The 14,369-nt window shown below is 41.1% G+C and overlaps 1 protein-coding gene across 1 annotated transcript in view; it reads right to left on the minus strand.

Annotated features, from left to right (window-relative positions):
* megf10 (multiple EGF-like-domains 10) overlaps positions 1-14,369 on the minus strand; it is a 214,648-nt gene that overhangs the window by 113,550 nt on the left and 86,729 nt on the right. The window contains 1 exon segment of the mRNA XM_043717093.1: positions 7,747-7,839. Within this exon segment, the coding sequence (XP_043573028.1) occupies positions 7,747-7,839 (93 nt within the window).

Below are 14,369 nucleotides of genomic sequence, written 5' to 3' on the forward strand. Positions count from 1 at the left end.
GGTAATTTTCAGGACAAGATTAATTCTTACGGAATATATTGTTGGCCAATAATTTCAGAGTATGGAAATGAAAAATGACAATATAATAAATGGAGCCAAAGGTATGTTACTATTTTCCTAGCATTACCAAGCCAACTGGAACATGCTGGAGAAGGAACAGACAAGCCTCTGTACTTCATTTTCCATGTTTGAGCTTACTAACATTCAAAAAAATACATAGCCTTGGAAACTATGCACCCAGCTCAGGAGGAGTCTCAAACAGTGTTTCTAAAAATTGTTTATATTTAAAGAGCTGTAGGATTACAAAAATGAGCCTCTCATCCACAGTGTGTACAAGAACATGCCAAAGAGCATTCGTCACTCGTTCTTTAACATTTTAATGCCAGTGGGTAGATTTACTGAAACAACATTAAGTTGAGGGGGTTCTTATTTCCCTCAAACAGCAAGAGCTCTACATTGCTTTGACAAAGGGTCAGTTAGACTCGAAACGTCAGCTTTTTTCCGTCCTTACAGATGCTGCCAGACCTGCTGAGATTTTCCAGCATTTCCCTTTTGATTTCAGATTCCAGCATCTGCAGTAATTTGCTTTTATCCAGCTCTACATTGCTGCTCAGTTACAGTTTTTTTGCAAAGTCTCACAATTCAGTTCATTTGAAACAAAGTACAACATTTGATAATGCTAACTATAGCTCAGCAGATAGTTTTCTTACCTCTGAGTTAGAGATTGTAGGTTTAGGAGATTTATGCAACAAACTGTTTCCTAATTCCTTGCCTAGATGGCCCGTTCTGATTTTAACATTACACAGCTTTGTGCCAGGCTTCTCCCACCAGTGGAAGTAAGTTTTTGTCAAATTTAAACTGTCAATTGTTTTTTTTTTAATCTTAAAACAAATCAAATCACTGTTGAACATTGTATATCCCAATGAATATAACCCTACTGTGTAATGTCTCCTCATGATCTAACTTTTAGGGCCTGGCAGCATTCTGGGCAATTTGCCCTGCACTTGTTCCAAGGTTAAATGTATTCGTTCTGATGCCAGAGGCTCGGAGTATTGAGTACAGGTGTTGGGAGGTCATGTTTCAGCTGTACAGGACATTAATTAGGCCACTGTTGGAATATTGCATGTAATTCTGGTCCTCCCTCCTATCGGAAGGATGTTGTGAAACTTGAAAGGGTTCAGAAAAGATTTACAAGGATGTCGGAGGATCTGTTTTCCCTGAAGCGTCAGACACTGAGGGGTGACCTTAGAGAGGTTTATGAAATAATGAGGGGCATGGATAGGGTGAATAGATAAGGTCTGTTCCCTGGGCTAGGGGAGTCCAGAACTAAAGGGCATAGGTTTAGGGTGAGAGGGGAAAAACTTTAAAAGGGACCTAACATTTTCATGCAGAGGGTAGTTCGTGTATGGAATGAGCTGCCAGAGGAAGTGGTTGAGGCTGGTACAATTACAACATTTAAAAGGTAGTTGGATGGGTATATGAATAGAAAGAGTTTAGAAGGATGTGGTCCAAGCGCTGGCAAATGGGACTAGATTAAGATACCTGGTCAGCATGGACAGGTTGGACCGAAGGGTCTGTTTCCGTGCTGTACCTCTCTGTGACTCTATGTGGTCTAAGCGGAGATTTACATTGGTGGAGGAAAACTTCCTCCTCTATTTATTCTAGGCCCTCTCGATGTGGTCTAACAATCCATTTGTCACATATATTGTACTTAGTCTCTCTGTCTCCCCAAGCCCCTTAAACCCTAATCCCAACTCTGTCATGAACTCAGAATATTTATGGTTAAAACTGGTTTCCTAACCTCACATATTCAACTACCTTGTAGGATGTCTTCCTCTCTGATACCTCAACAGCCTTCTGCTTTAGGAGCCTTTTTCTCAGGATTACTCCAGCCCTGACTGCTGAAAGATTATAGACCTCCTCCCAGTATCAAACTGCTTCTGCCCCTCTCTGTCTCTGATGGCAAATCCCAAGGAAGCAATGATCTCTCCATGTGGCTTTCTAGTCATTTGGCCTAAATTAGACAACTTTGTATGATTGCTGTTTGAACTCACTACTCAAAATTACTTCATAACCTTTCTTTTACAAAAAGTCAAAACTTGACAGAGAAACAGTATTTCCTCCATTTCAGAACCCAAGATCTCAAATAATCACAATATGTTATAAACCCTCAACACATTAACATCTGAAGATAGTTGTTAAGCTAGCTGGTCTATAGTTTCATGTTTTCTGCCTCCAATCTTTTCTGAATAAAGGAGTTACATTCGTTATTTTCCAATCAAATGGAATCCTTCCCAAATCTAAAGAATCTTGGAAAATTAAAACGATCGGTAGCCATTTCTGTTAAGATATGGAGATAAAGTCTGTCAGGACCCTGGCATCGTCAGCCCACAGCTCCCACATTTGCTCGGTACCACTTCCCTGATGATTATAATTATCTTTTGACTACTCCTTAACGTCCCATTCCTAATTTTGTGTTATTTCAGGGATGCTACTGATACCCTCGACAGTGAAGACTAATACAAAATACTTCTTCAACTCATCTGCCATTTTCTTATTTTATGTTATTAATTCCACAGTATCACTCTTGATTGGATCAATGCTCACTTTATTATCTTTTATTTTAAAAATATCTCCAGAAATTCTTACCTACCACTATTACATTTCTGGCTAGCTTTCTCCCATAATTATTCCCACTTTATCAGTCTTTTTTTTGTATTCTGTCCAATCTACTGACATGCCATCCAAATTGGTGCAATTAAATACTTTTTCTTTATATTTGAAACTGATAATACTCCACAGAGGCCAGTATCCCATTATCAAGTCACCCTTTATTTAAACACGGAGAGTCCAGCTTCCTCAGAGCCAGTTTTCAGAGTGAACAGAACCTCTGACACTACTGATTATATCCATCAGCCAGGGCTTCCAGACTTCCAGCCCCAGTCAGGGAACTCATATTTGATAAGGTATACCTGGCTGACCCCACCACAATTATTATAACCCTCCCCCTCTGAGGACATAGGCCGGTTCTTTTTTTGTTGCTCCTCTTGGGGCATTTTAGTACTCGGTTAGGTTCCTCCAACTGTGTCTCTGATGGGTGCAGCTTGTAACACACAATAGCTCATCTCTTGCACCCAAAAGAAATTCATTTTCTTCTTCATACGGCAAAGGCATCAAGATGGCGAAATCTGCACTGTCCATCCCAGATTCTGAGGTGTCTTCAAAGCTTGACAGAGAAGGAGAACTCAAGGGTTCTGGAATAGTTGGAAAGGCTGTCATTTTGCTCCTGCATGGTTTGCCAGTTTGCAGCTTTCATATCATCCATGTGCTTGTTCCGGACCACCACACCTACCTGAACTTTGTACGCCAATGGACAGAACCTTACGTTGACCATGCCTTTTACCCAGTTAAGGCCTATCTCAAATTCCATCCCCTGTAACAAACTGTCTCCCTCGCTTAGCAGAGTCATGTATCTGGTTCCTAATCCCATTTCACCGTCCCCCCCTCAGGTCTGGGAAGATCAGATTTAACCTGGTGTGGAGTCTTCTCTCCATTAGCAACTCTGGTGGAGCTATCCCTGTAGTTGCATGAGGGATGGTCCTACAATCAAATAGGAACCAGGACAGTTTGGTAGCTAGTGAAAGTGTAGGCTGTTTCTTCAAACCTGCCTTCAAAGTTTGGACTGCTCTTTCTGCCAGACCATTGGTTGATGGATGGTAAGGAGTTGTCCTAAATTGTTGAATACCATTCGATTATAGGAAATACTCAAAATTACCTGCTGGTAAATGATGGCACATTATCTGTGACCAAAACCACTGGGAGTCTACGTATTGTAAAATATGCGCACAGTTTTTCTATTGTCGACCCCATATTTGACAGATGAATGTGCACGTCTAACCATTTTGAGTGGTCGTTCACAATGATTAAGAACATTGAGCCCATGCGAGGACCTGCATAGTCAAAGTGTAACCGAGTCTAAGGTTTACTCGCCCATTCCCATGAATGTGGGGGAGCTGCTGGCAGTAATGTTTGTCCTTGTTGGCACTCTGGGTACTGCCCCACCAACACAGCTATGTCTACATCCAATCTTGGCCAACAGATGTAACCTCTCGCTAACATTTTCATTTGGAACCCCTCAATGATACTGGTGGAGTTCACCCAGAATCTGGTGGTGACCTTTGTTCAGGACAATCACACTGCTCCCCATAATAATATGCCATCCTCTACTGGGATCTAATCTCTCCGGGTTCAGAAAGGTTTCAATTCTGGTTGTGAGAGCCCTTTGATATTCCCCATTACCGCCAGCTGTTTCAGTTTTGCCTGGACTGGATCTTTTTGCATCCAAAGTCTGATATTGTCAGCTTTAACTGGAAGTGTGTCGAGAAAATTTAAAACCATTACCAATTCTTCCAGTGGCAGTACTATTGGTGGTTCAATGCATCTGTATTGGCTACTTGACCTCCCGGACTGTGTTCCACCTTCTAATTATACACACGTAATATAAGATCCCACCACTGGATTCAGCCTGAAGCTATGGGTGATACCTTCTTGTCTTCCTTATGTAGACCTGACAGGGGTTTTTGGTATGTTATTAGGACAAATTTATGTATGTAAAGATATTGGTGGAACTTCCTGACTCCAAATATGACAGCCAAATCTTTCTCCTCTCTCTGGACATTTTTATGCTCGGCATTAGCCAAAGTCCTGGATGCACATTCTGTTGAGCTTTTCTCTCTACTGGGCCACCTGTGAGCTAATACCACCCTGACGCCACACCATGAGGCTTCGCATGTCTATACTAAACATCACTTGGGATCAGAGTGTGCCAACAACTCAGAGGAGAGGTTGTTTCTTTACTTCCCTGAAAGCTATGGCTTAGTTCATGACCACTTCCAAGGCTGACCCTTGTTTAAGAGGTGATGCAAAAGTGCCAGGATGGTGGGCAGGTTATGTGTGAACTTTCCATAATAATTTGCCAGCCCAAAGAAAGGCCTAAGCTCCGGTGCTGGCAGGGATGCCACGTGTGACTGCCTCCTAGTACAAGATATCCAGGTAACTTTCTCCTTTCTTGATGCATCACAGTGCCTATAGCTCAGCTCATAAACTCCGAACCAAAACTCCTCACACCACAAACACTTACTGCAGATGTGTTGGCCTACATCTGCAGTGTAAGATATCACCTCTTCAGCCATCCTTAATAACATGTTCTACTTAACAGTTTAATTACTTACTAAACTAATTATTTTCTGTTTCTTATGCTTTATTAATCTAACCCCCAGTTACAACAATGGGAGGCCACAGCCTAGTGGCATTATCACATCTAATAATAGTAATCTCTGCTGTTATGGACCTCCTCTCGGTGTGATCCATCTCTGTCGCTCTCTGTCTCTGTGATGGTAAGTCTCCAGTCAACAATGACCTCTCCAAGTGGCTTTCTGGTCATTTAGCTTAATTAGACAGCATTGTGTAATTCCTGTTTGAATTCATTGCTCAAAATTACTTTCTGACCTTGTTACATAAAAGTCAGACTGTGATAAAACTGTAAAGTAAAAGCTATGTTTCCTCCATTTTAGAACCAAAGTTCTCAAATAATAATACTTCTATTATGAACCTTCAGCACATTAGCATCTTCTGACAGATGTTAAGCTTGCTGGTCTTTAGTTTCCTGTTTTCCATCTCTCTTCCTTTTTGAATAAAGGAGTTAAATTCACTATTTTCCAGTCAAATGGAACCCTTCCCAAATCTAATCCAGAGAACAAAGTAATGTTATGGAGCTCTGGGTTCAAATCCCACTATGGCAGATGGTGGAGTTTGAATTCAATAAAAATCTGGAATTAAGAGTCTAAATAACCATGGTGACCATGAATCAATTGTCCGAAAACCCATCTGGTGCTTTCATGTCCTTTAGGGAAGGAAACTGCCAAACTACCTGGTCTGGCATGTGACTCTAGACTCACAGCAATGTGGTTGACTCTTAATTGCCTTCTGAGCAATTAAGGATGTGTAATAAATGCTGGCCCAACTAGCGATGCCTTCATTCCATGAATAAATAAAAAACAATTTCAACCTCAGAAGTAGAATACACCTTAACAAACAGCTTCTTCTCCTGTCATGGCTGTGTCTGACTGAGAGGCCTCTTTTTTGGGGGGTATTTCCTAATCAACCAGTTCAGAGATGTTTCTTCAGCAGGTGGGACTTGAATCCTGCACTCCTTGCTTAGAGGTAGAGACATGACCACTACCCCACAAAAGTACCTAAAATAAACACTGGTAGGAGGAAGCTGTTATCCCTCTATGGTGTCAAATCAGCAGCCTTTCAGGTAAGAGCTGAATGAACTGACCAATTGTGTCACAGAGACAGAAAAACAGTTATAAACATCAGACTAACAAACACTGCTTTCTAGTGTTAATGAAGTTAACATAGGTTGGTTTTGATCAGTTGACCCCCGCGTTCTGTTCACTCCTGCAATGCTTCTGTTAATACACTGCATTAGGTCAGACTCAAGTACAGAACAATTATTTAAGATGGTTTATTTAATTAACTAATATTAAATATTCTCAAATTGGGAGCTTGTATGTCCCCATTTAAGCCTGGATAAAATTGAGATATTAAATGTCAAATTACAGTTCAATATCAAATATAAAATACAGTCAAAATTCAATTTTGAGAAAGAATTTAAGATTTCCTTACTCATCCATTTCCCAGCACACTGTTTGAAGTCACAGTCCAATACCACTAAGAAGAGACAAGGAATGTCCAAAGATTCAAGATACTGCAACAAAGAAGTGCCTACCCAAGCTGGGACGTGCCCTCCATGAAAGAAGTACAAAAAATGAAAGTTCCTACTGTTCTGAAGAGAACCTTAGACTCCAGAACATCAGGAAGACAGTCCAGAACAACTACTTCTACCTAACCAACTACTACTTTTTACACATCCTTAGAGAACATGTTTGCAGAGAACAGTGAATTCTCCAGATCAGCAGAATTTATAAAGACCAACAGGAAGATGGGGTTGTAGTAAATATAATTACTACAAGCATACAACAATAGCAGAAAAAAGCTTGGGGGAAAATGTTACATTATGGGTCTGAAAGGATTAGTGCTTGGTTATATGTAATAAGCACCACCCACTGTGAAGATGACATGAGGACAGTGAGAGAGTAAAGAAGGATGTGATTGAAGACAGAGTAATGGCTAGTTCTTCACAGCAGTCTCTGTAGTAATCACAGAATCCTTACAGTGTGGGAACAGGCCCTTCGGCCCAACATGTCCAACCCTCTGAAGAGTAACCCACCCAGACCCATTCCCTTACATTGTTATCTTATATTTACCCCTGACTAATGCACCTAACCTACACATTCCTGAACACCGTAGGCAATTCAGCCTTGCCATTTCACCTATCCTGCACATCTTTGGATTGCGGGCAGAAACTGAAGCATCCAGAGGAAACCCACACAGACACAGAGAGAATGTGCAAACTCGACACAGACAGTCACCCGAGGCAGGAATCAAACCCAAGTCCCTGGCGCTCTGAGGCAGCAGTGCTAACCACTGAGCCACCGTGCTGCCCCTATTCTTATAACCAGTATTTATAAACTCTTTTTTTATTAAGTATGTCTACATTTCAAAAATAAATATCAGGATTATTTTGTGCATTGAAGAATACTTCTGATAAAACTGGCTGCAGTAACAAACAGAGTGTGCAATGAAAACAAACAAGATGGGCACAAGCAGGTGAGATCTTACCACTAGAACAATTTAGGCCTCCCCAGCCTGGTTCACACTGACAGGTGTTGGGGGCGATGCATCTTCCATGGACACATTTCTCAGCACAGTGAGCTGTTTGTGAGAGACAAAGGGGAAAAGGAGAGAGAAATATAAAGTGAACAATTTGTAATAACAGCTGCAGCAGATTAGTTCAGATGTGCTTTACTGCACAAAAACACCTACTGTTCCTCAGATCACTTCTACGGCAGAGGCCTCCCGTAAGTTACTTTTCAGCAGAAAAGGGTCTCAGTTTAACAGATTTACATCCCAAAATTCTAGTTCAATTGCTACCTCCAATCAGTGACATCTGCTTAACAATATTTATACTTTTGAATACAAAGAGAGCAGAAAGGGAGAAAGAAAAAGGGAGAGAGAGAAAAAGGGAAAGAGATAAACTTCATTTACACAGTAATTTTCATGACCTCAGGAAGTTCCAAAATACTTTATTGCAGCTAATTAAGTACGTTGGAAAAACAGGCCGACCACCATATCCATGGGTCCGGTTTCCGTGGTTTCAGTTACCCATGGTTTACCATGGCACAAACATATTACAGGGAATGTTCCAGAAGCAAGAACCGGGGGCTGCCGGGAAAGTAAATTTCCCATTTAAATAAATGAGTTTGTGACTATCTGCAGTTTCAGGCTTCCGCAGAAAGTCTTGGAACATATCCCTGCGGGTACACAGGGACTACTCTATAGCCTCTGTTGTTTTGTGTGAAAAACAGTGCTGATTTAGGCACAGCAAGATTCCACAACAGCCACATAACTGATCAGACAATTTGCATTTTGTGAGATACTAGCTGAGGATTTGCTAGACAACATGGATGTCGCCACAGCTCTTTGGAATGGGGATCTACAAGAATTGTGGGATCTTTAACATCCTCCAGAAAGGATTGGTAGGGCCTGGTGTAACAGCTCATTGGATATTCAACACTCCTAGGAGGTGTCAGCCTGGAGCTTGTGCTTAACCTTCTGGAGTTCCCCACAACTTTCTGACTGAGAGAATGGAACACTGAGTCACAAATGACACTGGGGAAATTATGTTATTTCAACAGTACAATGCCACCTTCAGCTCTTTGTTCATGATGTTTAATAATTAAAGGACAAAAAGCTGTTGGAAAATAGGGTAGTTCATGACTTTATTACATCATAATGAAAATTTTGCTGTTCATTCTTGCTAGAAAAGAAAAACATTCACAAAAATAACTTACAGAAGACAACTTTTAACAGGTAAACACAACTCGGCTAGAAACTCATTATTAAAAAAAAATTTAATTACTAGCATGATGCTTCAAAAGTTGAAATAAAACTTCACTAGAAATAAAGACTGCAAAGCTTAATTCAACACTTAAAGATTTCAGAACTCCAAACAAAATTTTTGAAAAATAATATATTCTTAGGGGTCAGCTTCAAAGCATTTTAATTGACTGTTGTGCTGAGATACAGGTGCATTAATTCACTCACCAAACTCAGCTGACGATGAAATTATGGCTGAAATAATCATGCTATTCTTTTTAAGTATTTAAATGTAAAAAGAACACGTTACAAAATACAAGAACTTCATAATCACTGATTCATTTTGAAATGAATATTGCAGCTTAAAGTGTATTTGAATTCATTCAGCAGATTTTCTATATAACTTGACTTTAGAAGTTGGATTTACCTCCATGTAGCTGTTTTGTATTGAGATGTGCTGTAGCAAAGCAGCAGGGGAAATCTACCATTGAATCTCATCCACTAAATCCTCACTTAGATACTTTCTCAACTTCAAGCAAGGCCAGCTGTTTCAACTCAGCTTCTCTTTCATGGATGGAGCTGTTGTGGTGCAGTGATAGTGTCCCAACACTTTAACTCGCTATAATCAGTCCTGAAGATGGGTCACTGGACCCGAAACATTAACCCTGCTTTCTTTCCACAGATGTTGCCAGACCTGCTGAGCTTTCCCAGCAATTTCTGTTTATGTTTCTGATTTCCAGCATCCGCAGTCCTTTGGGTTTTTTTTAATTTAAACTGCTACTATTCCGGCTGAGAAAAGACTGAAAGGTATCCATTCACCTCAATGTTACTTTGGTTGATTGCAGAATAAACCTCCCATCCATGTGACTTCAATTTGCATCCTATGATAAAACAAAGCCATGCCCCGACAGTCTAAATCGCTTAACAGTTTTATTATCGTCAACAGATGATATTTTATCATTTGAAGTTCAACTGATTGTCTTTCACAATCAGTATCTTTTGCCTGAGTAATGTTCACTTTAATCTTCAACACAAGATAATTAAATGCATTACAAAACAGGATAGATGAGGACCACAACCAGTTTTTACAGTCGTACAGCACAGAAGGAAAAAAGTGCCTCACAGGGCCAGATTCGATTCCAGCCTCGGGTGACTGTGTGGGGTTTGCATGTTCTCCCTGTATCTGTGTGGGTTTCGATTAGATTAGATTCCCTACAGTGTGGAAACAGGCACTTTGGCCCAACAAGTCCACACCGACCCTCCGAAGAGCAACCCACCCAGACCCATTCCAATACACTTACCACTGACTAATCCACCTAACACTATGGGACAATTTAGCATGGTCAATTCACCTAACCTGCACATCTTTGGACTGTGGGAGGAAACCGGGGCATCCGGAGGAAACCCACGCAGACACGAGGAGAATGTGCAAACTCCACACAGACAGTCACCCAAGGCTGCAATCAAACCTGGGACCCTGGTGCTGTGACGCAGCAGTGCTAACCACTGAGCCACCATTTCCTTTGGGTGCTCCAGTTTCCACAGTCTAAAGATGTGCAGGCTGGGTAATTGGCCATGCTAAAATGCCTCGTTGTGTCCAGGAACATGTAGGTTATATGGCTGAGCCATGGTAAACAGGATTTACATGGGATTTGTTGGGGGGGGGGGGGCGCGAGGAGGGGACGGTTATGGTGGGATGCTCTTTGGAGAGTTGGTGCAGACTCAGTGGGCCAAATGTCCTCTTTCTGCACTGTAGAGAATCTATCTATCTATAGAAAACTATTCAGCCCATATGTCCCTGCTGATAGAACAGACATGCTTGGTCCCACACTTTTGTTAAACCTGCAAGTACCTAAAATGATCTGTGGAATTACCTTACATCATATTTCCAGAAAAACCATATTCCAGATCCCAGCAATTTACTCAATGAAAACATTTCCTCTTTCTTTCATCTAGATCTTTTATCATTAATTTAAAATATTTGCAATTCTGCACTCTCTGCTCTTTTCCAATCTTGCTTTTGGAAACATCTGTAGCTCCAGTCCCTTCTTAGCCTTCTTTATTTCAAGGAGAACAGTCCTAACATTTCCTCATTCCTGAAGTCCCCCATCCTGATTATATCCTAGTGAACCCCCTCTGTTCCCTTTCTAAGGTCTTTATATCTTCCTAAAGTGTGGTGGCCAGAATTGGACCCAATTCTCCAGCTTGGCTATAACTTAGCTTCCTTATCTTCATTTACAAACTCAACAACCCACAGGCATTTTTCAAGCAGCTAATCACTTGACCTGCCATGTGTAAGAGCTTGTTTTTCGTGACTGTCTCTACACTTTGCAAAATAACACCATTTGTAGCATACTGACTTTCCAGTTTAGTTTTCCCTAAGTGCATCACCTCACAGGTCTCTGCCATCTTTCTGCCCATTTTACCATTGTATCATGAAGTTTACAACTATTCTCAGATAGCTCTGCCACGAAATAAAAGGCTCATTTCAATTATTCCAATTGACTTCATGCCTGATCTTTGTTGGAATCTTCTAAAAATTGGTGTGAGGCTCATTTATCATGTAAATGTAAATGACCTATTGCTCTTTTTTGGTAGTCTTTGGGAACACCTAAAGATTTGGCTAAGCAAGATGAACTTGGACCTTTTAGGTTCCTCGCTGGCAGTGCTCAGTAGAGGCTGGTTAATTTTTATATCTAGCCTTGATTCCTTCCAATATAATAGATGCAAAAAAAGGCTAACTCCCTCCAACACATTTTAGACAAATATATAAATGGTTTGAACTGTCTCAGTACTGAAACCATGAAACAGTTCATCAGTTTCTTGGAACTAATTCAGCCTCTCTTACACCAGACATTAGCTGAAATCCCACTGACACAGATGACTTGAAGGGTCCAACACAAATATTTTTGTTCAATTATTCAAACCATGCCAAAGGAAATGTCATAATCCGAATATTAATTTTTAAATAAACAAGTGCATATAGTGATAGGCAGTAAATGCCAGCCTTGTCAGAGCCACCTACATTCTGTGAAAATATTGGAAAATAATGTTGTTTGTAAAGCAAAGATACTTCCCACTCTTGTGGAATTAGACCAACAAATCTTTGCTTTTGAAACTTTATTTTATCAATTTCTCTCTCTGGTCTCACAGGTTATTCTGTTGATAATTTGTTTCAGTGTGTGGTAAGATGTGGCCTTATTTTTCATTATTCCGAGAAGGGGACTTCCAATCTTAAGCATGCAATCCCATCGGAATAGGTGACAAATTTTGTTCTGACAAAGAAAAATTTGGAGGGAGAGCAAAAATAACAAGTTGCCCTTTTGTAAAACATTATCAAACAAAGGCTGACATCAAGCCACATATGGAGATATTAAGACAAATAATACAAGACTTGTACTTATATAAACGTTTTCACAACCTCCATGTTTCAGCTAGTTTTGTGCTTTCGTGGTGCTGTACTGTAGGAGGCAAGGGAGCCAATTCCCGTACAGCAAGCTCTAACCATCAGCAATATTATAATGACCAAATAGTGTTTTATTTGGCAATGTAGATTAAGGGGTGGAATATTGGGGAAAACACCCCTACCTCCCCTCTTGCTCTTCAAAATGGTACCGTGAAATCTTTGAAGGCCATCTGAGAGGGCAAACATAGGTTCAATTTAAGATCTCATCCAGAAGACAACACCTCTAACGATAACATGCAATACTGTCCTGGAAGTATCATCCTAGATTCTTCTGCTCAATTCTCTGGAATGGGAGTTGAACTCTCAATCTTTTGACTCAGAGGCAAGGGGTGAATTAAATCCTTTAGTGCTGCAATCAGTCTATGGTTTACCACATTGCTTAAGCCTGTAATAAATTCCATTGTGATTTTGATAAGCGAATTGGACAAACAGCAGAAAAGAAAAACAATGCTTAGGACTATGGGGAGAGAAAGGAATTGAATTGAAATGAATTTATTGTCACGTGTACTGAGACACAGTGAAAAGCTTTGTATTGTGAACAATACAGCCAGATCACATAGTTAAGTAGCATAGATAAATAAATAATAGGTAAACAGCAGCAAAAACAAAAACACAGGTACAGGTGAATGTTACGAGTTTGAGAGTCCATTCAGTATTCTAACAACAGTAGGGTAGAAACTGTTGCGAAACCGGTGTGTGTGTTCAGGTTTCTGTACCTTCTACCCGATGATAGAGGTTGTAGAAAAACATTGCCGTGGGGGGGATGGATCTTTGAGAATGCTGGCGGCCTTTCCCTGACAGTGGGGCTGGTAGATGAATTCTACAGATGGGAGGTTGGCCTTTGTGATTGTCCGGACTGAGTTCACCACTCACTGTAACCATCTCCGATCTTGAATGGTACAGTTGCCATTCTAGGTAGTGATACATCCAGACAGAATGCTCTCGATGGTGCACCTATAAAAGTTGGCAAGGGTATACGCCATCATGCCAATTTTCCTCAGCTGCCTGAGGAAGAAGGGATGTCGTTGGGCCTTTGTAACCAGTGTATCCAAATGAAGAGCCCAAGAAAGCTTGTTGTTGATGACCAATCGCAGGAGCTTGATACTCTCCACTTGTTCCACCTCTGTGCTGTTAATGTGTAGGGGGTGCATGATTAACATTCCACCGAAAGTCAATAACGAGTCCCTCCGTTTTGAGAGCTAGGTTGTTCTCAGTGCACCATTTTTCCAGATCTTCCATCTCCCATCTATAGTCTATTTCGTCGCCATCTGACATTCAACCAACTATGGTGGTGTCATCAGCAAACCTGTAAATGGCATTAGTCTGGTATTTGGCGATGCAGTCATGGGTATACAGTGATTACAGAAGGGGGCTGAGTATGCACCCCAGCGGGGCTCCAGTGTTGAGTGTTAGTGAGGATGAAATATTATCCCCAATATTCACTGATTGTAGCCTGTGGGTCAGGAAATTGAGGATCCAGGTGCAGAGAGTGGGGCTTAGTCCAAGATCACCAAGTTTTGTAATCAGTGATCAGAAGAGTGAGATGAGAGGAGTTAAGACCATAAGACCGTAAAGACATAGGAGCGGAAGTAAGACCATTCAGCCCATCGAGTCCACTCCGCCATTCAATCATGGCTGATGGGCATTTCAACTCCACTTACCCGCATTCTCCCCGTAGCCCTTAATTCCTTGTGACATCAAGAATTTATCAATTTCTGCCTTGAAGACGTTTAGCGTCCCAGCCTCCACTGCACTCTATGGCAATGAATTCCACAGGCCCACCACTCTCTGGCTGAAGAAATGTCTCCGCATTTCTGAATTTACCCCCTCTAATTCTAAGGCTATGTCCACGGGTCCTAGTCTCCTCACCTAACGGAAACAATTTCCGAGCGTCCACCCT

Source organism: Chiloscyllium plagiosum, chromosome 2, assembly GCF_004010195.1.
Source record: "Chiloscyllium plagiosum isolate BGI_BamShark_2017 chromosome 2, ASM401019v2, whole genome shotgun sequence".
In the NCBI taxonomy this organism is placed as follows: Eukaryota; Metazoa; Chordata; class Chondrichthyes; order Orectolobiformes; family Hemiscylliidae; genus Chiloscyllium; species Chiloscyllium plagiosum.